The sequence below is a fragment of the Takifugu rubripes genome, chromosome 3, assembly GCF_901000725.2.
Source record: "Takifugu rubripes chromosome 3, fTakRub1.2, whole genome shotgun sequence".
In the NCBI taxonomy this organism is placed as follows: domain Eukaryota; kingdom Metazoa; phylum Chordata; class Actinopteri; order Tetraodontiformes; family Tetraodontidae; genus Takifugu; species Takifugu rubripes.
Window position 1 is genome coordinate 3,154,031 of NC_042287.1, and position 24,697 is coordinate 3,178,727.

Below are 24,697 nucleotides of genomic sequence, written 5' to 3' on the forward strand. Positions count from 1 at the left end.
GCAAATAGAACAAACATAAGGTGTCAAAAGGTGTATTCCACCACTCCATGTTTTTATGCCATGGAATCCCAAATATTTCAGAAGACAATAAAAGCAAAGAGGTGTCATTTTAATAACCAGTTCAGGCTTTATTGGTTACTACTTCAATGATACAGTCCTTTAGGTATTTTACTTAGATACAGATCTTAAGTTAACCACTTTAGTCTGGTGTTACATGGTTAAAGCAAAAACATTCTTAGAAGTACTGATGAATGAGATTAAATGGTGATTTTTGCATCCTCGCTACCAAATAACGGTCAAGTTGTCGATGTCTTTGTTGAGGTCGGTCTTTGACGGGTAGACGACCTTAAGGTTCCCGTCGTGGTCGACCGTTCGGACCTGCTGCACGATGAGCTCGCTGGACATCTCGCGGGGGCCAGACGGCTCTTGCGGGCTCCCCTCTTCCCCATCTGAGCTCACTTCTTCCTGATGTTCTACTGTGAACTTGTTCAACTCTGCCATTTTCTGTGATTAAAACAGGAAGCGACATTGCTTGTTTTATGCAGGAGAAACACCAATTAAAGACGGTAAAAAGGAGAAATTGTTTTAAAAGACATCACATAAAAATCTGGGTATTAAGAACTTGGGCTCATCCAGGATCAAAAACTCACTTAACTAACAGGAGGCCAGATCGATAAGTACTTTAAAAAAGTAGTCAGGAAAATTTTAGATCAGTGGTAAAATGGTGGAGCTAGGCCAGCGGGGGGTTGATGTAGGCTGTTGACACCTGTACGAAACCTCGCTGCTAGACAAAAAAGCTGTGACTTCATTTAAAAGCTTACTGCAACCAGCGCGTCCATCACGTCTTTACACGTCTGCAGGCTGGTGGCACTTGTCACTTCCAAGAGCAGCTCCTTGGTCGTCTTTTTGATCTGTGAGGTACAATCGGCCGTGAGTTTAACCACTGCAACCTTAAAATGACACGACTTTGTCTTCAGTTTATATCAAGATGACGTGCACCTTGGTTTTCTCACTGTTTGATCTTATATCCCCCCAAATCATTCTAGATTTATGAAGCATTAAACTGTTGGTTTTAATATTTGGAATTCCTACTATTTTCTGCCAGTCAACATTTATGCATCATGTCTTTGACCTGTCGATAGCAGAATTGGCTGACAGTCTGCTGCTTCAAGTGTCCTATCATCCATCTTCATGCAACCTGAGGACACAACACATTTTTGTCGATGCAACATGTTTTAAGGTTTTGTCTGGGGCTTCTTCCTACGTCATTCAAATAAAACTTGATGATCTAACAGTTTTGTTTGCCTTAGAGTCTTCCTCTTTCCTCATTGTTTCCTCTTTGTATAAAACCACAGCTGCAGGAAATGATTATCTCTGGCTTTAACAAAAAAATATATCTGAACAGGCATCTTTTGTTTTTTTTTACATCTGTATTAATATAATGTGCGTAGACAGAATAAAAGTCATACCTAAGGGTTATAACCATAATAAATGTACAATGTGAGGTTAAAGAGAATGATTGCCTTTATAAAGCAGAAGTTCAAAGGAAACAAATGGTAATGCTGAAGCTGCCTAAAGATGTATTTAGTTATGTTAAAATAAAAATCCATGAAAATATTCTGTCACCAGGCTACGCTCAGTACCCCAGAGTGACAAAATGAAAGCAGAATTTTAGATCTTTGTGCATTATAAAAACAAACCCTGGAGGATTTAATGGACCTCAGACGTCCACTTAGCTGTAGCACCTTTGCAGCAGTTGCAGCCTCAAGTCTTCTTGGGGGATGGGGGTGTCAAAGGCAATGATCTCCTGGATTCAGGGAGATCCTCTGCAGCTCTGCTCAAGCTTCATCGGGTCCAACAGACATTTTCTGAGCTCTCCACAGAGTTTGAGTAGGTTAAAGTCTGGGTTCCTGCTGGTCCACGTTCAGAGGACTGCTGTTCTTAAGGTTGTTGTCTTGTTGACAGCAGTGACCCAGTCTGATCCCTTCCAACCCAGTCTAACCCAGTCAGCACAGAATCAAGTTTTCATAAAAAACTCCAAGCAGCTTTTCAGCAACGCTGACCTACTGCCATGAACCAGCTCAGGGCTCAGACAAAGTAGGGAGAACACACAGGACGGATTTTTTAGAACAAAGGGAATTTATTGATTGATCATGCAAAAACAACAAACCAAAGCAGAACACCCAAGCAGTCCTGGAGGGAGCCAAGCAAGAGAGTGACTGCCCAGACTGTGGAGCATTTATAGCCCTTGTCGTGGAATTTTTAGCCGTTTGGAGAAGAAAAACTATTAATCTAAGTTACTGCGTAGGAGATGGTTTTAATCCAGTCAGTCGGTCAGGATACACACACCGAAGCATGCGGAGAGATCTCTGCTCAATGTATACAGTTCTGATCTTATATAGTTGAAGGCCCGCCCCTGAGGTGCAGACGTCTTCACACCGGGTGTTCCGGCTGGCGCAAGAAGTTGAATGGAACCAAATGGATTCCGTCTGCTCTCCCAGTCTCCATCACACCCTTCCTTTTGTTCTCAATTTACATTTCACAATAGAATACCATTTCAATTTCCTCCTTTTGTATACAATTTACATTCCACAATCAAATTCCATTTCAATTCCCCCCTTTTGATCCTACTTGGATCAACCTGATTTTGACAGTAAACTTGAAATACATCAGTAACTTAGTTCATCTTTATAATCCTCTTCCAGTCCACATTCAGATGAATTGTAAAGTCCGGTTTCTTGAGTGGTGCTCGGGAGAAGATGAGTAGTACTGCTGTGATTGATATCACACCCAGGACACACAGGAATTTCCTCAGGATCAGGTCGGTCCGTCGCCTGGGATGCAAAGGCTTTCCTTGGAGGCTCCTCTTGTTCTTTCGTTGGTGGCTTGGCACGCCACTTGGAGCAGCAGGGACGCTAGTTTCACTCCCTACTGACTGGCTCCTTCGGCTCTGGCACCTTCTTGCAGTGGGACGCGTGGATCCACGTTGCTCTCTCGGCTACTTTCACTGCGGTCTGAGTCACCAGCAGAATTTGGAATGGGCCTTGCCACCGTTTCTGGTTCCACCTGGTCCTCCGGAAGTCTTTGATCACCACGTAGTCCCCTGGATGTAACGGATGGAGCTGTTGGTCCGCTGGAGACGGCAATGCTGCTTTCACTCGTGCCCGGATTTCTGAAAGAGACTTAGTGAGATTTCTTCTGCTGGGTGTAACTCTATAAAGTCCATCATCACATGCTCAAACGGTCGGGTTGGTGGAGGATGAGCTGCTTGTGCTGAATTTGATGTTGGTCTTCCGGGGTTGTGTGTAGCACATACTACGCAGGCTTTACAAAATTTCTCAGCCACTGGGGTGAACCCTTTTGTGAACCAATGCTCTGACATAATTTCTAGCATCCCCCCTTTTGACGCATGGTCGAGACCATGAGTCAACTTGGCGTAGTGATGGAAAAGAGCCGAGGGCAAGCATGGTTTGCCATTAGGGCCCATCCAGCCGTGTTGAGTATGGACTGCCCCCACCTGGCGCCAGAGCTGCTTATCCTTCTGTGTGGCAAGTGAAGATTGCGACCTGTGAGGGGAGAAGGACAGCGTCCAAAAGAGCCGCCACCAGCCGATGATTCAAGATGGGAGCGCCGTCAGACTTGAGGAAGCCCCTGTGCTTCCACAATGCTCCAAAGTCATGAACTACACCAAAGGCGTACCTAGAATCAGTGAAGATGGTAACTGACTGGTTGGCTGCGAGGTGGCAAGCTCTGCTAAGGGCCACCAATTCAGCGGCTTGAGCTGAGTAGTTGGACGGTAATGATGCAGATTCAACAGTGCCGCGGGAGTCACAGACTGCGTAACCGGCTTTGCACCGGCCCGTGTCCGCATCCCGGGATGCTGACCCATCGACAAAAGAACAAGATCAGGATTGATAAGAGGTTGATCCATGAGGTCAGGACGTGGGGAACAAGACACAGAGAGTTCCGTCACGCAATCAAGAGGGTTGCCCTCCTCCGGGATGGGGAGGAGGGTGGCTGGATTCAATACATTGCAGCATTTGAACATCAAACAGTTGACAGACACACAAACAGACAAGTTGACAGACGCAGCGCAGCGCATGGGATCCCAGTACATAGTATCAGTGGTGGACTGAGGCTTGTGCGTAGAAACGCTCCTCATAATTTGTGTCCTGGCTCGGTGCGACGTGGGCAGTACAGTGCACTGCATCATCTGTTTGCAGATGTGCAGCAGGGTCCACTCTGCCTTTTGTAGTAGCACGCTTGACTCTGAATGGGGCAGCCCCCAAATGCAAATCCATTTAAACTCCGGAACAATAGATGAACATACGAATAGGTTAATCACGTTTGCGTGTGGATGCTCCCGTGGTGGTGTGGTGTGATACTGTGCCTGAATTGTGGTTGGATGCTCCTCAGCCGGCTCCACCTCTCTTTCTAGTCAGTCCAATTGTTGCCATGGTTCTGAATGGAATTGGTGCTCTGAGTGTCCCCGTCCTCTGCCCTGCGGGTACCCTCTGCCACGCCCTCTTCCTCTCCTCCGGAGGCAGTCTCGTGACCAGTGTCCATTCCGACCACAGTAGAAGCAGGCGTCTGAGTCTTCCTGCCCCTGGTATGGTGGTTGCTGTCGTGTGTGCGGTGGGCCTCGAGATGGGGCACGTGGAGGGCCTCCTCCGTCGTGTCGTCTGGCGCCGTCTGGTGGAGGATACTTGAGGAGAGCCAGTTGTTTCTGCTGCAGGGCTCTCTTTGTATGCTTGTCCTCTTCTTCCGTAGCGGTCCTTCTTTCCTGCTGTCGTTTGTACTGGTGATCAGCATGCTTTACCACCACGGAGAGTCGCGTATCAGCATCACTCCATCCGATGCATGAGTCCTTAACCAGCTGACTCAGTGGGTGTTGGAGGCCTTGAAGGAATTGTTGTTTCAGGAGGGATTTCATACGGGGTGACTTCTGGGCCTGGATAAGGGTCAGGCTTGGTCATGCCACTGTGATCGTCGAACACTATCATGAGACGCTGGACGTAGTCTCGTGGTCCCTCATCCTTTGCCTGAACACACGCAGAAACCTTGGGGAGATCACATTGTGTTTTAAAGTCTTCGGTTACCTTGGTGATCAGGTGGGTGGTGAAGTCCCTATAGGCTATGTCATGAGGGTCATCGTCTGCTCCAGATGACACCCAGTTGATTGTTGCAGGCTGCCAGTGCCCGCTGAAGATGCTTTTTACAGCTGCGAACTGTGTGGGTGAGCAGATCTTCATCATTATTCTGGCCATCTCAGAGGATGTCGGGACATAGTCTCGAAAGAAGTCAGTCAGAGCTTTTGCCATTGTCGCTCCTCCTTTCTCCGGACGAGGGAGGTGTTTTGCAGCTTCCACGATGTCTGCTTCTGTCCAGGGCCTGTACACATACATTGGGTTGCCCTGAGGGCCTCCCACTTGAACCATTGGCATGGTCAAGGCAGGTACCAAGGGCCTGTGGTCCCGTTCTCTCGTCCCCCTGGTGGCTATAGGGGAGAATGATGTTCTTGGGCTCACCCCACAGGCCGCCCCTGTGGTTGTTGGGTGGAGTCCTTCTGGCGGGTGAAGGTCATCTGGGATGGGTAGAGGCAGAAGAGGCGAGCTCGGGGCCCGTTGGGGTGTAGGAGGCCGCGAGGGGGCAGTCAGGCTGGGTGGTAGTTGATAAGGCGGCGGGTAGGTGGTTTCAAGAGAGGCGGATGGCCCGGCGTCAGATTTCCAGCTGTCCTGCAGAGACGGAAAAGGGGGAGAAGAAGGGGGAGAAGAGGGGGAGGTTTCTGCTAGGGCTTTGCTATCTTAACTGTCCCTACTTTCAATTGCGTCATTGCTTTCTGACATTGCTTTCTCTCACGGTTATCACATTCTGTTTCCCAACATTTCAACTTTTCTTCTATATCTATCATCACGTGTAATTCTTTGCTGATAGTTTCTTTCTGCTCATCATTTCATTCCTTTTCTTATTTAAATTGTCCCTCAGGGTGGACAATTGTCGCGCACTTAACGATCCTCCCTCTGAAAACCCATACTGTTCACACCACAACCCGACATATGCACAACTTTCCGGCCCGTACTTCTTAGTCATTATGTCCATTACTGGAGACAGTCGGTCTCCAGCACCACGTTCAACTCTTACCTTACTCTGCAAGGTTCCCATGGTAACCTGATCCTGTTTTATTGCAACCTGATCTTATTTTTTTTTGTTTAAAAAAAAAATAATCACAGGGCTTCCCTTTAACAACCTGGTCTTGCCTTTTTCTTGCTCACAGGATTTACGTTTTGATACCTGGTCTTGCCTTTTTTCTTGCTCACAGGATTTACACTTTGATACCTGGTCTTGCCTTTTTTCTTGCTCACAGGATTTACACTATTACCTGGTCTTGCCTCAATGATCTCACAGGACTTAATTTTGTAACCTGATCTTATTTCTAATAAATTCACAGGGCTTAATTTTGTAACCTGATCTTATTTCTAATAAATTCACAGGACTTCATTTCGTAACCTGATCTTATTTCTAATAAATTCACAGGACTTCCTTTGATGTTTACTTATATTTGTAACCTGATCTCGTCTCAAAGGGCTCACAGGATTTTCGTATTTATTTAAGCTGTTTAGCGGCGCTCGCCGGTTAGCAGAGTAAGGTTAGCGTCTATCCTACGCAGTAATTCGTTCCATATATTACGATAAATACATCTTACCAATTTAAATTCAGCCGTGGAATTCGAGGAATCCTGTGACCGTCGATCGGGACCGACTGGGTCCTCCTCCGTAAGACTGCGGGGTTTGAGGATGAATCGCCTTTGGTGGATTCAGGTGGCCAGCCCCTCAGTCGGGTCCCGACGGACGTACTCAGGATCCCACTTCTGACACCAAGTTTGTCGTGGAATTTTTAGCCGTTTGGAGAAGAAAAACTATTAATCTAAGTTACTGCGTAGGAGATGGTTTTAATCCAGTCAGTCGGTCAGGATACACACACCGAAGCATGCGGAGAGATCTCTGCTCAATGTATACAGTTCTGATCTTATATAGTTGAAGGCCCGCCCCTGAGGTGCAGACGTCTTCACACCGGGTGTTCCGGCTGGCGCAAGAAGTTGAATGCCTGAGGATGTCCCCCCCTCAGTCCTTTGACGCTGGTCTTCCTTCAACCTTTGTTTCCATGTAAATGAATGAGGAACCAAATAGATTCCGTCTGCTCTCCCAGTCTCCATCACACCCTTCCTTTTGTTCTCAATTTACATTTCACAATAGAATACCATTTCAATTTCCTCCTTTTGTATACAATTTACATTCCACAATCAAATTCCATTTCACCCTCACAGCTGATCAGTCCAGGTGAGCTGGATCGCCACTTAGCAGCAGTTGGCCCACCCACTGCCTGCAGAAGGGAGGAGACAACAGAGAGGCAGGCAGAGAAGACACAGCCAGGGTTGTCACACTACATATGTAGACATAGATGCTAAATGGACTGGTGGTACTGGGACACAGAAGATAAATGGATGGGTGATTGAAGATAAAAAAGACTATTAATAATGGAACATAGAGGTTCAATAGACTTATACGACTAATCACCAACAGATCAAAACCTCTAAGACAAAGGAAATTGTTATTCTGGACTTTGGGGAGGCTCCGACCAAGACCGCAACCATTCCTGTTAGGGGGAGCTGAGGTGGAGGCTGTGGGCCCTTACAAATACCTCGGGCTATGGTTGGACAATAAACTGGACTGGAAAACACACACTAGCCACCTGGTGCCTACCTCTGTGGTCGGCATGAAGCTGGACTGAAGGTGGCAGAGAGGAAGACTCTGGAAGATTGCTGGGTATTATGGACAATGCCAGCAACCCCCTGCACATCGTCATCAGCAACCAGAGGAGCCTGTTCATTGAAAGCCTGCTCCCTCCCAAGTGTCGGACCAACAGGCTCAAGAACTCATGTCCATCATGCCATCGCACTCTACAACTCCTCACTTGGGGGGAGGAACACATACGGTATGAGGACATAGAGTACAGAAGACAGTAGGGAAGGAGGGCAGCCATTTTACACCTGTACACACAGAAATGGACACTTGGTGCAATATATTTGGTGCAGTAACCTCATTCTCATCCATAGTGCAATAACTTAACCATATTTTCTGTGCTTCCTGTTTCTCTTTCTATCTGCTTGCTATTCTTTCTAACATGCTGCTGGAATTTTTAAATTTCACAAAGGGATCAGTAAATTTGAGTTGAAGAGGTTAAACGGACTGGTGTTACTGAAACACATTAACAGTAAAAGACTGGTTGTAGCAGAACATTTAATAAGACGACAAAAATGTAATGCAGCAACATTTCTAAATGAGAGTGAAATGATCATCTAATGACACATTTTCCTCAGTAAACTGTTGTGCTGTAAATGCTGTTACTGTATAAATATAGATCTAATAATAATGTGTGTCTAGAATTTGGAGGCACTTTCCTGGACGCCTCTGTTCCTCCTCTTCAGTCTAGGGGAATTTTGGACATGTGTTCCCACCCTTAAATCTCTCTGATGCTTGTTACTGATGGCAACCACATCTGATAATCTGTGGTTGCCATCAGAGTCGAATAGGTCAAACCAGTTGGCAACAGTGTTAGAACGATAGCTGTCATTGTCGTGGTTGTCAACGAGTGACAGATACAGAATCAGCAGAATAAAAAGAATAGAAAATAGAATGTTTGCAGTAGAATTAGTAACAGAACCTGTTCATAAAGGTGTGCTGTCCCTCGTTCTATCTGCTTCAACGCCTCTGCTCGCTCTTAATCCCAGTCACATTCTGCTGATTGTTGATGTTCACACTGTAACAGACAGACAAGGAACATTTATACATGCTACAGAAATGAGGACACCTGAATGAAAAAACATATATGGCTTTTGACAGCCTCTGATTGTAAAGTGAGATTATTTTCCCACAAATAATCAATCACCAGAGTTTAAACTCTGAACTCTCAGATGAGATTGCTTTCCACCAAATGAAGAGATACAATGTTATTAAAAAGAAAGATGGATGCAGTCAATCTGATCATATGGCCTACATTTTCAGTTTACAATTCAGATTTTGCTTTAAAAGTCAACTAATACAGCAAGAACATGTGTGATCCTGATGTAGCTGTAAAAGTGATCTATTTCGTGCTTTTTATGAAATCCCCAGCTTTGAAGACAAAGGAAACTTCTCCAGAACCAGCTTGAAACTTACACAAAGCATAAGTGTTGTTTTCCAAAATAACCACTAAAGTACAGTTGCTGCACCGCTGTGACGCCAAATTGCAGAGATGCTCGGGCCTCCTCCAGGAAGTTGACAGTGAAAACACCATTTGTCCTCCACAACACTTGTCTCAACTATAAGACACCCGGAGCTGAAGAACCAGTTAACTGTGAGGTTCCTTGTTCTTAAACTCAAAGACTAAATGTCTCACAGTCATAAAGGACTCCTTTACAGTATGGCAAGGAAGCAAATAGTATTGTATCACAACAGGATTATATCATCACAGAGTCCACAAGAGTCCACTGTTGTGAATCTTCTCCTGGTGGTAGCCGAGATGTGTTGATGAGGAAGGAATCTTCGCAGACACCGACTTGGTTATCAAAGATGTTTATTGGAGAGAACAGTCAGGTATCAATCGGACACTGCAGCATGCCCGAGGGAGGTTTCGCGGTCCCGATGGTGAAGAACTCCGAGGTGTCTTCATCGTCACCTCCTTCTTATACAGTCGAGTAAACACATTCTTTACTGATGACCTCACGCTATACAATATGGCCAACCCAATGGTATAGCGTTCAGTCATTACCAAAAAAGGGAATACTGAAGATGCTTCATGCTACACATCCTCATATGGAGAACAACCAGGGGCCCACAGGCTCCAGTGTCATCTTTTAGGAGCTCCTTTTACATAAAGGAGGAAGACACAGGACACACATGTGGAGCATGCCCTAATATGGTGCTTAGGCTGGGTGCTAAACACATTACGGCCTTACAGACTTAAAGCCTGCATAGAATGGGTCAGATACTACACCACTTCTTCCTGGATTTCAAAAACATGATGCTAATCATCCTGCACAAAGATCTGAGGTATTTCCGGGGTTTTCTTCTGTTTGTCTTGTAAACGTGATGCATTTACCAAGAGTTTGACACTTCCTTCACAGGTCGTGCAGGTTACACAGGTTAAAATATCGGTTTGTGGGAGATCCAGCAGGATAAATAGAGGTGTGAGTCGACAGAAGCCTCACAGCTCAACTACAGGACAGACCTACAGGACAGACCTACAGCCATGCAGCACTTCACAGCGAGCACCATCTTGTGTAAGTATGCATGTCTCTGATGATGATGATTATTGTTATTGTTATTATTATTAATAATAATAATCACAGACAAGTATATCATATTTAATTTGGGCAATAACAACTGACATAAACTGTTGTGCTGTAAATGCTGTTACTGTATAAATATAGATCTAATAATAATGTGTGTCTAGAATTTGGAGGCACTTTCCTGGACTCCTCTGTTCCTCCTCTTCAGTCTAGGGGAATTTTGGACATGTGTTCCCACCCTTAAATCTCTCTGATGCTTGTTACTGATGGCAACCACATCTGATAATCTGTGGTTGCCATCAGAGTCGAATAGGTCAAACCAGTTGGCAACAGTGTTAGAACGATAGCTGTCATTGTCGTGGTTGTCAACGAGTGACAGATACAGAATCAGCAGAATAAAAAGAATAGAAAATAGAATGTTTGCAGTAGAATTAGTAACAGAACCTGTTCATAAAGGTGTGCTGTCCCTCGTTCTATCTGCTTCAACGCCTCTGCTCGCTCTTAATCCCAGTCACATTCTGCTGATTGTTGATGTTCACACTGTAACAGACAGACAAGGAACATTTATACATGCTACAGAAATGAGGACACCTGAATGAAAAAACATATATGGCTTTTGACAGCCTCTGATTGTAAAGTGAGATTATTTTCCCACAAATAATCAATCACCAGAGTTTAAACTCTGAACTCTCAGATGAGATTACTTTCCACCAAATGAAGAGATACAATGTTATTAAAAAGAAAGATGGATGCAGTCAATCTGATCATATGGCCTACATTTTCAGTTTACAATTCAGATTTTGCTTTAAAAGTCGACTATTACAGCAAGAACATGTGTGATCCTGATGTAGCTGTAAAAGTGATCTATTTCGTGCTTTTTATGAAATCCCCAGCTTTGAAGACAAAGGAAACTTCTCCAGAACCAGCTTGAAACTTACACAAAGCATAAGTGTTGTTTTCCAAAATAACCACTAAAGTACAGTTGCTGCACCACTGTGACGCCAAATTGCAGAGATGCTCGGGCCTCCTCCAGGAAGTTGACAGTGAAAACACCATTTGTCCTCCACAACACTTGTCTCAACTATAAGACACCTGGAGCTGAAGAACCAGTTAACTGTGAGGTTCCTTGTTCTTAAACTCAAAGACTAAATGTCTCACAGTCATAAAGGACTCCTTTACGGCAAGGAAGCAAATAGTATTGTATCACAACAGGATTATATTATCACAGCAGGAAGTTAAAGAGTCCACTTCTTCCTGGATTTCAAAAACATGATGCTAATCATCCTGCACAAAGATCTGAGATATTTCCGGGGTTTTCTTCTGTTTGTCTTGTAAACGTGATGCATTTACCAAAAGTTTGACACTTCCTTCACAGGTCGTGCAGGTTACACAGGTTAAAATATCGGTTTGTGGGAGATCCAGCAGGATAAATAGAGGTGTGAGTCGACAGAAGCCTCACAGCTCAACTACAGGACAGACCTACAGGACAGACCTACAGCCATGCAGCACTTCACAGCGAGCACCATCTTGTGTAAGTATGCATGTCTCTGATGATGATGATTATTGTTATTATTATTATTATTATTATTATTATTAATAATAATAATCACAGACAAGTATATCATATTTAATTTGGGCAATAACAACTGACATGAATGGCACAGTGATGCAGTGATTTGGTGTTCATGCAGGTAGAATTTTGCGACAATATGCTTCATTTCATGATACATTTTTTTAATAAAAGGATTCAAGCTTTGCAAACATGATTAAAAGCAGCATTTATTGTGTTTTCCAGTGCTGGCAGCAACATGTTCACTCATGACAACAGGTAATCAAACGTTACACAGGCTTTTTGTCTAGCTTCAGAGTGTGAATTCAACAGTGCAGATGAACATGTCCTGCCTTTGCAGCCGCCGCTGTCGAAAGAGTGACCACCTGTGAAAGCCCATTTAACGTCCATCACCTGAGATGTGGTACGAGCTTCTATGCTACACATGTTTAAATGACCTTCTTAGCTGCTTTTGCCGTGTCATTGTAGTGCCGTTCATGGTTTTACAAGCATTACAATTGTGGCATTAAATAATTTGATAGAAATACACTGATTCTAAATAAAATACACACTCAGACCCTAGTTTAAAAAAATAAAAACAATGTTTTTTTCACAAGCCAGCCAAGTAAAAGTAATTTATTTAGTGCTTTTCATTGTATAAAATGTTATCTAAATGCTGATGTAATTCCTGCACACTGTAGTATCTATCCCCTGAGAAAAAAGTATCAAATAAGAGTGTCAAAGGTTTGTGCTCAGAAAACCTTCGCTGTCTATTTCAGAGAAGGGAGTGATCAGCGTGCAAGCCGCCCTGTACGGCCGCGCAGACACGGACACCTGCAGCGAGGGCAGGCCTGTAGGCCAATTGACCAACACAGCCTGCTCGCAACCAGGCACGGAGGATCTTGTCAAGACGAGGTAGACACGTTCCTGTTCCGACCGGCGCTGTTGCTTCCAATGCAACAGCCTATCAGACCACATTCACGTTCAACAACAATTTTTAGCAGAACCAAAGTCCTTCGGGCAGTGAATGGTTCATTTGACAATAGAAAGGAAATTTGAATTGGAAAACAAATGAATGAAACAGTTATAATTTAACCCTTAATATTTATTGGTAATTAAGTGATTCTAAAAAAATTATAGATCCAACAGAAAGGCCAGTTGACTATAAAAAAAATGCTTGCAGGGACAAATAAAGTCCCGTGTAACAACTGCTCCCATTTATGTTCTACTCAGATGTGATGGCAAAAAAGAATGTGAGATCAACATAAGAGACGTGGCTACCCCTGATCCCTGTGTGGGCACCTTTAAGTACCTGGACACCAACTACACCTGTCTACCAGCAAGTCAGTCAACAGTAACACTGAAACAGCCCCATCGGTTGTAACTGTATGTTCCTCTAACCTCATTGGTTCTTTCGACAGTTCACGTTGTTGCCTGTGAGGGCTCGCTGGCCCATTTGTTCTGCGGTAAGACTTCATTATTCGTTTCACATTCACAGAACGTTACTCTGATCTCATTACTCTGCTTTCCTCCATCAGCTGAAGGACAGGTCATTTCTGTGTACGGTGCTGATTACGGCCGTCGGGACGAGACCACGTGCTCTTACAGGCGCCCCAGCTCTCAGACGAGGAACACCCTCTGCTCAGGCCCCACTAACAAAGTTGCAGAGCTGTACGCCTACAAAACTTGCTGGTTTCAGCACACGTGTGAGAAGAATCACAGTAAAACCTGGAATAAGTAACGTTACTGTTTATCCACAGGTGTAATGGAAAGAACAGGTGCACGTTCAGAGTTGGAAGCTCACTGTTTGGAGACCCCTGTAGGAACACCTATAAGTACCTGGAGCTGGCTTACGTCTGTGAATGTACGTTTTAGTGGTTTACACTTGAATCATTTGGTGTGATATGAGTCTAGATTTTGTCCTTGTAATATGCACTTGAACCACTAGTTGTCACTATTCTCCTCTAAACCTTTTTCTTCTTTTTCAGATCCTGTGATTGTTCCAGACGAGCATTACTCTCCAGAATGAAACTACAGCCATTTCTGCAAGCTTATGCTTCCAATGAGGACAAAACAACAAACCAAGACATACAAAAAAAATCAATTCAAACTGAAAATGACATACTGCATACAACACATGATTCCATTTGATTAGAATTTGGTGATGAAGATTGATTTTCTTTCTTTCTGGGGGTTGTATTTAAAAATTAAATTTTACAATTAAAATGCAGCAAATGACATTGATTTCTCAGTTTTTCCCTTATAAATATCTCCAAACTGGGGCTTTACTGGTTTAGGTAACCCAACAAGCAGCAGCCTTACACAGCTGTCTTTCCTGTCTAAAGACTGGAACCCATCTTAAGGAAGGAGGCAAATAGAACAAACATAAGGTGTCAAAAGGTGTATTCCACCACTCCATGTTTTTATGCCATGGAATCCCAAATATTTCAGAAGACAATAAAAGCAAAGAGGTGTCATTTTAATAACCAGTTCAGGCTTTATTGGTTACTACTTCAATGATACAGTCCTTTAGGTATTTTACTTAGATACAGATCTTAAGTTAACCACTTTAGTCTGGTGTTACATGGTTAAAGCAAAAACATTCTTAGAAGTACTGATGAATGAGATTAAATGGTGATTTTTTGCATCCTCGCTACCAAATAACGGTCAAGTTGTCGATGTCTTTGTTGAGGTCGGTCTTTGACGGGTAGACGACCTTAAGGTTCCCGTCGTGGTCGACCGTTCGGACCTGCTGCACGATGAGCTCGCTGGACATCTCGCGGGGGCCAGACGGCTCTTGCGGGCTCCCCTCTTCCCCATCTGAGCTCACTTCTTCCTGATGTTCTACTGTGAACTTGTTCAACTCTGCCATTTTCTGTGATTAAAACAGGAAGCGACATTGCTTGTTTTATGCAGGAGAAACACCAATTAAAGACGGTAAAAAGGAGAAATTGTTTTAAAAGACATCACATAAAAATCTGGGTATTAAGAAGTTGGGCTCATCCAGGATCAAAAACTCACTTAACTAACAGGAGGCCAGATCGATAAGTACTTTAAAAAAGTAGTCAGGAAAATTTTAGATCAGTGGTAAAATGGTGGAGCTAGGCCAGCGGGGGGTTGATGTAGGCTGTTGACACCTGTACGAAACCTCGCTGCTAGACAAAAAAGCTGCGACTTCATTTAAAAGCTTACTGCAACCAGCTCGTCCATCACGTCTTTACACGTCTGCAGGCTGGTGGCACTTGTCACTTCCAAGAGCAGCTCCTTGGTCGTCTTTTTGATCTGTGAGGTACAATCGGCCGTGAGTTTAACCACTGCAACCTTAAAATGACACGACTTTGTCTTCAGTTTATATCAAGATGACGTGCACCTTGGTTTTCTCACTGTTGGTGATAGGTGGAAATGAGATCACATGACCCTCTGCATCCACCAGACAGGGATAGAACGTTTTCCCTTGCAGGATCTGCAAGTATCTGTTTTTGACAACACCAGGAAAGGCATTATTACAACAGTCATCGTCAACGGCTGCTGGTAAAGCCAACTGTGTTCTACCCACTTGTGAAGGCCTGTGACGTTTTGCCTCTTCTTCTGCTTCCTGAGGTCATCCGCCTCCAGCTGAAGGTGTCGCATCAGCTCCACAGCTGTCATTTCCTTCCGACCCAGTGGCACAATCTAACGTACGATGTTAAACAACAATCAAAAAAAGCTCACCAGCCTTCACTGACATGTCCAACGGCCTACAGAGCATCAGACATGAGGATGACAGGAGGCCAGACACACCCATGCTGCACCATTGAGATTCTCATCATTTTAGCACTTCAATCCAAGTCAAGCTGGTTCTGGAGAACCTACCTTTAGCTCAGTCGGTGATTTTACGTCATACGTCAGGGGACCTTTGACCAGCTGCAGATCATGGGTCGCTATCGTTGCAATGGTCCTTTTGTCGCACACGTCCTCATGAAGCTTTGTCTGGAAAACCCAAAAAGGTTAGCTTCATATAAACACCTGTTGACAGAATGGCTGAGTTTTAAGTGCTTTGTGGCCCCACAGGCTTACCTGAGCCATAAGGAACCTTTTGAGAGAGTTCCCGGGTTTGAGGTGCATGCCTCTGACCACGCAGCACACCAGATAAGGTCGAACATCTTTGACCTCTGCCCTGACCTGCACGGTGAGTGCTGTGGGGGCATCTGAAACATGAAGAACCCTCACCACCACCTTGTTCAGTTCCTCCACCTCATCCTGTTTGGCTTCCGCTCTCTCTTTCTTTTTCCTCTGCTGCTTCTTCCCCTTGTCCGCTTCGCCTCCACCCTCAGCCTGTCTCCCTTTTCCCTTTCCTCTGAGGTAGTCCAGGATGGACTTGGTCTGGCAGCCGTTGACCATCTTCTCCAGGCGTTTGTCACTCAACTTGTTGCCTCTGAAGTTGATCTCCTTCAGCTTAGAGCAGTCGCTCATTTCAGGAGGGATCTCGCTCAGCTTGTTATTGGAGAGGTCAAGCACCTGTCAGGAAAGATGTGTGGAAAATCAAGGAGAGTCATGCCACCATGCTGAGGCATGATGTGGATGCACTGGCTATCTGCTCCTGTGAACATACCTCAGAGTTTTTATTCAAACAGTCGGGCTCAAGGGTAAAGTGGTTTTTTTTGTTTTGTTTTTTAAATTATAAAATATAGACATTATTATTTCAGCTCTACTTTCACCCTGCCTTGTAAATTCAGTATTTCATTGATGGTTTATTGGTTTGGTTATGAGGTCAAAGGTTACAGCAATGTCATGCCTCATTAATTTGATATCATCACTTAAGGTCACTTGAAAACTTTGAATGTAAAATAACTGCAAAACACAGAGGTGTTTGATTTAAAATTCCAACACTTCTGGCTGCCTTACTTTTGAGTTAAAAATGCATGGCAAAAACACCTAAATCATGGATTTATTTATTTATTTACAGTCACTTAAGATTGGGGGTGTGATTCGTCTTAAAAAGGAATACATTCCAAATTCAAAAGAGACATCCTGCAAGGTTACAGTCTTCACAATGTTGCTGTTTGGACAAAGGTTTGACCAACCTTCAGAGCAGCCAGCTTTTGAATATCTGCAGTCAACCGGTCAATGGAGTTGTCAGAAGCCATCACTGAGCTCAGAAGATCCAGATCCTCCGAGAAGAAACCGGATGGAAAGCCCATGATGCGGTTCTTGGAGATGTTGATGGTGGAGAGCTTGGTGCACTGGTTCAGTCCATCCGGCAGGACCTCCAAACTGTTACAGCTCACATTCAGGGTGTTCAGCTCTCGTAGCCGAGTTATTCCCTCTGGCAAACTCGTGAGGTTGTTGACTGAAAGGTCCAGGACTTTCAGAGACGTTAATTTATCGATGACATCCGGGATCGAGGCTAACTTGTTTCTGCACAAGATGAGGCTTTGGAGGTTCGTTAGCTGCTGGATATCCTCGTGGATCTCTGTCAAACTTGGACACTGGCTTATCTCTAGGTAATTCAATAGTGTGAGTGAATAAATCGCAGAGGCAAGTCCCCCATTTGACGATATTCTCCCATCCACTACCGAACCCTGTAAAACCAGTTCACGTCTCTTTCCCGCCGATGCTTTTTCTATTTCTGGCCATTTCTGCGTGTCATCCATACCGTAAAACTAGTAGAACTGGATACAGCGGTGTGGGGCGGAACCTTCATTTGTTCGCGTGAAAGTTACTCGGTGGCACACGGAACAAAAAAATAAAAAATCAACTTCCGGTCTAGAAAAACGCTACTGCGCACGCTCTGTAGCCTCCCCGCCAAACTACCGCTCGGGCTCTTCCGGCCACATTCGACAGTTTCCGTGATGATGCTGCGCGTTCACGAGCCCGTTAACGGGTTTATTGTGGCCGAGCCACTTCAAACAGTGGCTTTTACGAGGATACACCGTAGATTATAATGTAAAATATTGCGTACAATAATTTTTCAAAAATCCAACAAATAGACTAATATTAAACAGTGATGTGCTTTTGTTAAAGGTGTGGGATAGCTCTGATAATGAATCAAAAATCAGGTTTGATAATATACAATGCGATAGTGACGATTAAGATTAATCTAATTTTTAAAAAATAAATTTTCTTGTGCTGAGTTATTGAGCCAGGAATCGAGACACTGTGAATATATTTCTTACTTTACACAAGTATGAAATTGACTATTTTAATTGAAGGTCGGATATATTGCTGATCTTCATTAATACACCCCACTGGTCCTCTGCTTCAGGAGATGGACTCCTGAAGCAGAGGACTCTGAAGGACTGCTTTAACACCACGGACTGGGATGTACTGCTGGGGGAACATGAAGAGGACATAGATGAGATGACCGACCGTCTCACAGACTACCTCAATTTCTGTGTAGATGTGGTTGTCCCCACCAAGACTGTACAGTGTTATCCTTACAATAAGCCATGGGTAACACAGGAAGTCAAGGATGTCCTCAATAAGAAGAAAAAGGCCTTCAGAAATAAAGACAGGGAGGAGATGAAAGAAGTGCAGTGGGAGGTGAAACGCTGCTTGAAGGAGGCGAAGAACACCTACAGGAAGAAGGTGGAGAAGAAGCTGGCTGATAACAACATGCGGGACGTCTGGGAAGGTGTCAGGACCATCACTGGTCACAAAGCCAAGACCAGCACGGAAGGGGGAGGAGTGGAGAGGGCAAACGACCTGAACCAATTCTTCAACAGGTTCAGTCAGCCCACTCCACTCCAATCCTCTGCCCCCCACCTCAGCAGCCCAGCTCCCCTCCACCCCTCCCCCCCCCTCCCCAGCAGCCGAGCTCCCCTCTACCCCCCCTCCCTCCAACCCGCCACCCACCACAACTTCCCCCAACACCACCTCCCCATCCTCCACCTCCCCTCCCTCTACTGACCTCCCTCCTCCCACCCTTCCACCCTCTACCACCCCCATTCCCCTGCTCTCACCATCCCCACATCCTCCCTGCTTCACGGCTGACCAGGTGAGGGGAGAACTGAGGAAGCTCCGGCCCCAAAAAGCAGCTGGACCGGATAGAGTCTGTCCCCGGCTCCTCAAGACCTGCGCTGCTGAACTCGGGGAGCCGCTACAACGGGTCTTCAACCTCAGCCTGGAGCTGGGGAAAGTGCCCACCTTGTGGAAGACGTCCTGCATCATTCCAGTCCCCAAGAAGAACAGACCGAGTGAGCTGAACGACTTCCGGCCGGTGGCACTCACCTCACATCTGATGAAGACTCTGGAGCGGCTCTTCCTCAACCTCCTCAGGCCCCAGGTGCAGCACGCTGAGGACTCCTTACAGTTCGCCTACCGGGACAAGAATCAGAATCAGAATCAGAATCAGAATCAGAATCAGAATCAGAATCAGAATCAGATTTATTGCCATTGTTCGTGTAGTACACAGTATTACACAAGCTAGGAATTTGTCTTGGTGTGACGCTGCAACAATCAACATAGAGAGAACAACACTAGAATAAGATAAATAAAATAATATGTATATAAATAGTAAAATAAAATAGTGCAGGTCAATGCAAAAGTAATGTAATGTTCATGAGTCCGACTGGCTGCTGTACATGGTGCTTAAGTGATAAGTCACTTGGTGTTCAGCAGCCTGATGGCAGAGGGGAAGAAGCTGTTCATGTAGCGGGAGGTTTTGGTCCGAATGGACCGTAGTCTCCTGCCTGAGGGGAGGGGGGAAAACAGTCCGTGACCAGGGTGGGAAGGGTTGGCCGTGATCCGACCTGCACACCTCCGGGTCCTGGAGATATACAGGTCCTGGATGGATGGAAGCCTGCAGCTGATCACTTTCTCGGCAGTGCATACGACGCGCTGCAGCCTCAGTCTGTCCCTGACGGTGGCGCCAGCATACCACACGGTGATGGAGGAGGTGAGGATGGACTCGATGATGGCCGTATAAAACTGCGCCAACATCCTGGGAGGCAGTTTGAGCTTCCTCAGCTGCCGTAGGAAGAACATCCTTTGCTGGGCCTTCTTGATGAGGGAGCTGATGGTTGGCTCCCACTTAAGGTCCCGGGTGATGGTGGTGCCCAGGAAGCGGAAGGAGTCCACAATGGTGATGGGGGAGTCCATGAGGGCAAGGGGGGGCAAAGGGGCTGTGACTTTCCTGAAGTCCACAATCATCTCCAAGGTCGGTGTAGAGGACGCCATCATCTACCTGCTGCACCGAGTCCACTCGCATCTGGACAAGGGGAGTGGCACAGCGAGAATCCTCTTTTTGGATTTCTCGAGTGCCTTCAACACGATCCAACCCCTTGTCCTACAGGACAAGCTTCTACAGATGCGAGTGGACCCCTGCCTGGTTGCTTGGATCTCCAGCTACCTCACCGACAGGCCGCAGTTCGTCAGGATGAAGGACATCACATCTGACACTGTGGTCAGCAGCATCAGTGCTCCACAGGGGACTGTGCTGTCCCCCATCCTCTTCACTCTGTACACCTCGGACTTCTGTTACAACTCCGAAATGTGTCATATCCAGAAGTTCGCAGATGACACAGCCATCGTTGGATGTATCAGAGACGACGAAGAGGAGGAGTACCGGTGCCTGGTGAGGACTTTGTTGCCTGGTGCCACAACAACAGCCTGCAGCTCAACACCTCCAAAACTAAAGAACTGGTCATTGACTTTGGGAGGGACCGACCGAGACCTAGACCAGTTCAGATAGGAACAGAGGAGGTGGAGGGCGTGCAGACCTACAAATATCTTGGGCTGTGGCTGGACAATAGGCTGGACTGGACAAGCAACACGAGGCAGCTGTACAAGAAAACCCAGAGCAGGATGCAGGGGGGGGAGTGTGACAAAAGCGGACCTCTCCAGGCTGGAGAAGCTGATCAGGCGGGCCAGCTCGGTGGTGGGGATGAAGCTGAAACCTCTGGCGACAGTGGCAGAGAGGAGAACTATTGACAAACTGCGGAGCATCATGGACAATGTCCGCCACCCTGTGCACACTGTCATCCACAGCCAGAGAAGCCTGATCAGCCAGAGGCTGCGCCTCCCCAAGTACAGGACAAACAGACTGGGGAACTCATTCATCCCCCGAGCCATCAGACTGTTCAACTCCTCACTGGGGGGGAGGAGGGCCAACAGAAGGACTGGAATAACACTGGAATAACATAATACTGTGACATCCATTCATTCATCCATCTATTCATTTATTTACATTTTTATAGTTTTATAAAATCCCTGGGCTGCCACCTTATCGTGGTGGAGGGGTTTGCGTGTCCCAATGATCCCAGGAGCTCCGTTGTCTGGGGCTATATGCCCCTGGTAGGGCCACCCATGGCAAACAGGTCCTAGGTGAGGGACCAGACAAAGCGTAGCCCAGGACCCCCTAATGATGCTGAACAACATTGGTGCCAAGTTTCCCTTGCCCGGATGCGGGTCACCGGGGCCCCCTCCTGGAGCCAGGCCTGGGGGTGGGGCACGTTGGCGAGCGCCTGGTGGCCGGACCTCTGCCCATGGAGTCCGGCCGGGCGCAGCCCGAAGAGGCAACATGGGACCCCCTTCCCGTGGGCTCACCACCTGCAGGAGGGGCCAAGGGGGTCGGGTGCATTGTGTTTTGGGTAGCAGCCGGAGGCAGGGACCTTGGCGGTCTGATTCCCGGCTGCACAAACTGGCTCTAGGGACATGGAATGTCACCTCTCTGGTGGGAAAGGAGCCTGAGTTGGTGCGCGAGGTTCAGAAGTTCCGACTAGATATAGTTGGCCTCACCTCGACGCACGGCAAGGGCTCTGGAACCAGTCTTCTTGAGAGGGGTTGGATTCTCTACCACTCTGGAGTTGCCGATGGTGAGAGGCGACGAGCAGGGGGGGCAATTCTGGTTGCTCCCCAGCTCAGTGCCTGTGTAGTGGAGTTTACCCCGGTGGATGAGAGGGTAGCCTCTCTTCGCCTTCGGGTGGGGGGACGGATCCTGACTGTTGTTTGTGCCTATGGTCCAAACAGCAGTTCAGCGTATCCACCCTTTTTGGAGTCCTTAGAGGGAGTGCTGGAGAGTGCCCCTTCTGGGGGCTCCCTCGTCCTCCTGGGTGACTTCAATGCTCACGTTGGCAATGACAGTGTGACCTGGAGAGGTGTGATTGGGGAGAACGGCCCCCCTGATCTGAACCCGAGTGGTGTTTTGTTATTGGACTTCTGTGCTCGTCTCAGATTGTCCATAACGAACACCTTGTTCAGACATAAAGGCATCCACATGTGCACTTGGCACCAGGACGCCTTAGGCCGCAGATCGATGATCGACTTTGTGGTTGTGTCATCGGATTTGCGGCCGCATGTTCTGGACACTCGGGTGAAGAGAGGGGCGGAGCTGTCAACTGATCACCACCTGGTGGTGAGTTGGCTCCGATGGTGGGGAAGGATGCCGGACAGACCTGGCAGGCCCAAACGTGTTGTGAGGGTCTGCTGGGAACGCCTGGCAGAGTCCCCTGTCAGAAGGAGCTTCAACTCACGCCTCCGGGAGAGCTTTGACCATGTCCCGGGGGAAGCGGGGGACATTGAGTCCGAGTGGACCGTGTTCCGTGCCTCCATTGTTGAGGCAGCTGACCGGTGCTGTGGCCGCAAGGTGGTTGGTGCCTGTCGTGGCGGCAATGCCCGAACCCGCTGGTGGACACCAGCGGTGAGGGATGCCGTCAAGCTGAAGAAGGAGTCGTATCGGGCCTTACTGGCCGGATAGTCGAACCTCGGATTCAGGAGGAGCAATGTGGTTTTCGTCCTGGGCGTGGAACAGTGGACCAGCTCTACACCCTCAGCAGGGTCTTTGAGGGTGCATGGGAGTTTGCCCAACCAGTCCACATGTGTTTTGTGGACTTGGAGAAGGCATTCGACCGTGTCCCTCGGGGGGTCCTGTGGGGGGTCCTCCGAGAGTATGGGGTGTCTGGCCTGCTGATACGGGCTGTCCGCTCCCTGTACGATCGGTGCCAGAGTTTGGTCCGAATTGCTGGCAGTAAGTCAAACTCGTTTCCGGTGAGGGTTGGCCTCCGCTAGGGCTGCCCTTTGTCACCGATTCTGTTCATAATTTTTATGGACAGAATTTCTAGGTGCAGTCATGGTGTTGAGGGGATCCGGTTTGGTGACCTCAGGATCGCGTCTCTGCTTTTTGCGGATGATGTGGTCCTGTTGTACCTCAGGGTCTTGTTCACGAGTGAGGGAAGAGTGGAGCGGGAGATCGACAGGCGGATCGGTGCGGCGTCCACAGTAATGCGGACTCTGCACCGGTCCGTTGTGGTGAAGAGAGAGCTGAGCCGAAAGGCGAAGCTCTCGATTTACCGGTCGATTTTCGTTCCTACCCTCACCTATGGTCATGAGCTTTGGGTAATGACCGAAAGAACAAGATCACGGGTACAAGCGGCTGAAATGAGCTTCCTCCGTAGGGTGGCTGGGCTCTCCCTTAGAGATAGGGTGAGAAGCTCTGCCATCCGGGAGGAGCTCGGAGTAGAGTCGCTGCTCCTCCGCGTTGAGAGGAGCCAGATGGGGTGGCTTGGGCATCTAGTCAGGATGCCCCCTGGACGCCTCCCTGGTGAGGTGTTCAGGGCATGTCCCTCCGGTACGAGACCCCCGGGGAGACCCAGGACACGTTGGAGAGACTATGTCTCTCGACTGGCCTGGGAACGCCTGGGGATCCCTCCGGATGAGCTGGAGGAGGTAGCTAGGGAGAGGGAAGTCTGGGCTTCTCTCCTTAGGCTGCTGCCCCCGCGACCCGACCCCGGATAAGCGGTAGAGAATGGATGGATGGATGGAATAGTTTTATATTTATGTTCTATTTTTAAATTATTCTATTTTATTTCTTATTTTATTCTATTTTTATTATCTTTAATAGGTTTAATGGTGTGTAATGGTGGTGTGTAATTTTGTACAGTGCTGTACGTTTTTTTGGAGATGCTAATTTCCCTGATGGACACCCACTAAAGGGATCAATAAAGTACTCAATCAATCAATCAATCAATCAATCATAATATGAGAGAACGGAATGTTAGTAATCAAGCTTCTAATTGCACATTATTGACGCTAAAATAAATTGATTTAAAAGTTTGGCTCGGTCCCCTTGCTCTGATGCGCGTTCATAATAATAATACGCTAGAACGGAATTGAAGAAAAGAGTATTAAGATTGAAATAAAAGGCGATTAAATAGTCCTTAGAGTATGTTAATGTAGCTACGAAATTTTTTCACGTCTCTTTCACCATGATAGCAAACAGAAAAAAGTATTTTTGCGCCCAATGGAAGCGTCTGACCGAAGCCATCATTTAATAGATCCATGATAGATAAATGAGCCGCACTTGGCACTAGGTGTCAAAGTAGCACAGGCAATATGGTACAGCTATTCGCTTTAGAATTTTAAACTAAACTGCTATTTTTTCTGGAAACCTGTTTTATGCACACGCTTGCACACCGCGAATACGGCAACATTTTACCGTAAAAGGTTTTGTAAATTTAAAAAAGTAAATAGCATTGCAACGTTGAGCAGTACATCATACTGATTGACGCTTTAGGTGAAACAATTTTCACAATATAAATGTTACTGTATACAGTGCACCGTTAAATAGCCAATTAAAACATATATAAGTAAGCCACCATAATAGCCACAAAAAAGTGTCCCTCCCAGAGTACATCCCTGCAGTGAGAAAAAATAAATAAAACAATCTTTTTTGTTTGTGTTTGGCGCCATTATTTTTGGATTGGGAGGGACTTCGAGGGCTCCGTTGTCCAAACAGGAAGAGGTTTTAAAGAGACATTCTAAAACTATATATTTAGACATATATTAGCCTGGAATAAGAATGTTATATGAGTAGACAAAATCAATCTAATCTAACAATCTACGTT

General features: G+C 46.5%; 3 protein-coding genes and 1 long non-coding RNA gene across 7 annotated transcripts in view; 1 reads left to right on the forward strand and 3 right to left on the reverse strand.

Moving 5' to 3' along the window:
* LOC115249070 (uncharacterized) overlaps positions 1-11,319 on the reverse strand; it is a 36,193-nt gene extending 24,874 nt beyond the window's left edge. Inside the window, exons 1-3 of the long non-coding RNA XR_003887779.1 lie at positions 11,266-11,319; positions 10,772-10,867; positions 8,722-8,817 (exon numbers count right to left, since the gene is read on the reverse strand). This is a non-coding gene — a long non-coding RNA (uncharacterized lncRNA). The remainder of the gene's footprint in view (positions 1-8,721; positions 8,818-10,771; positions 10,868-11,265) is intronic.
* Positions 105-2,083, reverse strand: LOC105418930 (leucine-rich repeat-containing protein 47-like). Of its 2 annotated transcripts, XM_029833287.1 has the most exons (4): positions 1,746-2,083; positions 1,133-1,198; positions 822-911; positions 105-504 (listed from the first exon to the last, which is right to left on the reverse strand). In XM_029833287.1, the coding sequence occupies exons 2-4, from the start codon at positions 1,181-1,183 to the stop codon at positions 283-285; spliced, it is 363 nt and encodes a 120-aa protein (XP_029689147.1). In that variant the 5' UTR covers positions 1,184-1,198; positions 1,746-2,083; the 3' UTR covers positions 105-282. The 2 variants fall into 2 exon arrangements, with proteins under 2 accessions (XP_029689147.1, XP_029689146.1); XM_029833286.1 differs by lacking the exons at positions 1,133-1,198; positions 1,746-2,083 and adding an exon at positions 1,000-1,113.
* LOC115249053 (L-rhamnose-binding lectin SML-like) overlaps positions 10,181-24,697 on the forward strand; it is a 32,065-nt gene continuing 17,548 nt past the window's right edge. For 2 of the 3 annotated variants that reach the window (XM_029833269.1, XM_029833271.1), the window contains exon 1: positions 11,721-11,858. Coding sequence is in view for 1 of the 3 variants with exons in the window: in XM_029833270.1 (XP_029689130.1) it covers positions 11,828-11,858; positions 12,123-12,155; positions 12,238-12,300; positions 12,656-12,791; positions 13,110-13,219; positions 13,298-13,342; positions 13,415-13,547; positions 13,637-13,740; positions 13,865-13,905 (696 nt within the window). In the remaining 2 variants the exon portion in view is untranslated. Of the gene's footprint in view, positions 10,319-11,702; positions 11,859-12,122; positions 12,156-12,237; positions 12,301-12,655; positions 12,792-13,109; positions 13,220-13,297; positions 13,343-13,414; positions 13,548-13,636; positions 13,741-13,864; positions 14,115-24,697 lie in introns of those variants that run through there. The other variant, XM_029833270.1, reaches the window with a different exon arrangement.
* On the reverse strand, positions 14,351-17,595 carry lrrc47 (leucine rich repeat containing 47). The gene is made up of 7 exons (XM_029833268.1): positions 16,940-17,595; positions 15,933-16,373; positions 15,729-15,845; positions 15,433-15,548; positions 15,247-15,349; positions 15,069-15,158; positions 14,351-14,751 (listed from the first exon to the last, which is right to left on the reverse strand). Exons 1-7 carry the CDS (start codon positions 17,507-17,509, stop codon positions 14,530-14,532), a joined length of 1,659 nt encoding a protein of 552 aa, XP_029689128.1. The 5' UTR covers positions 17,510-17,595; the 3' UTR covers positions 14,351-14,529.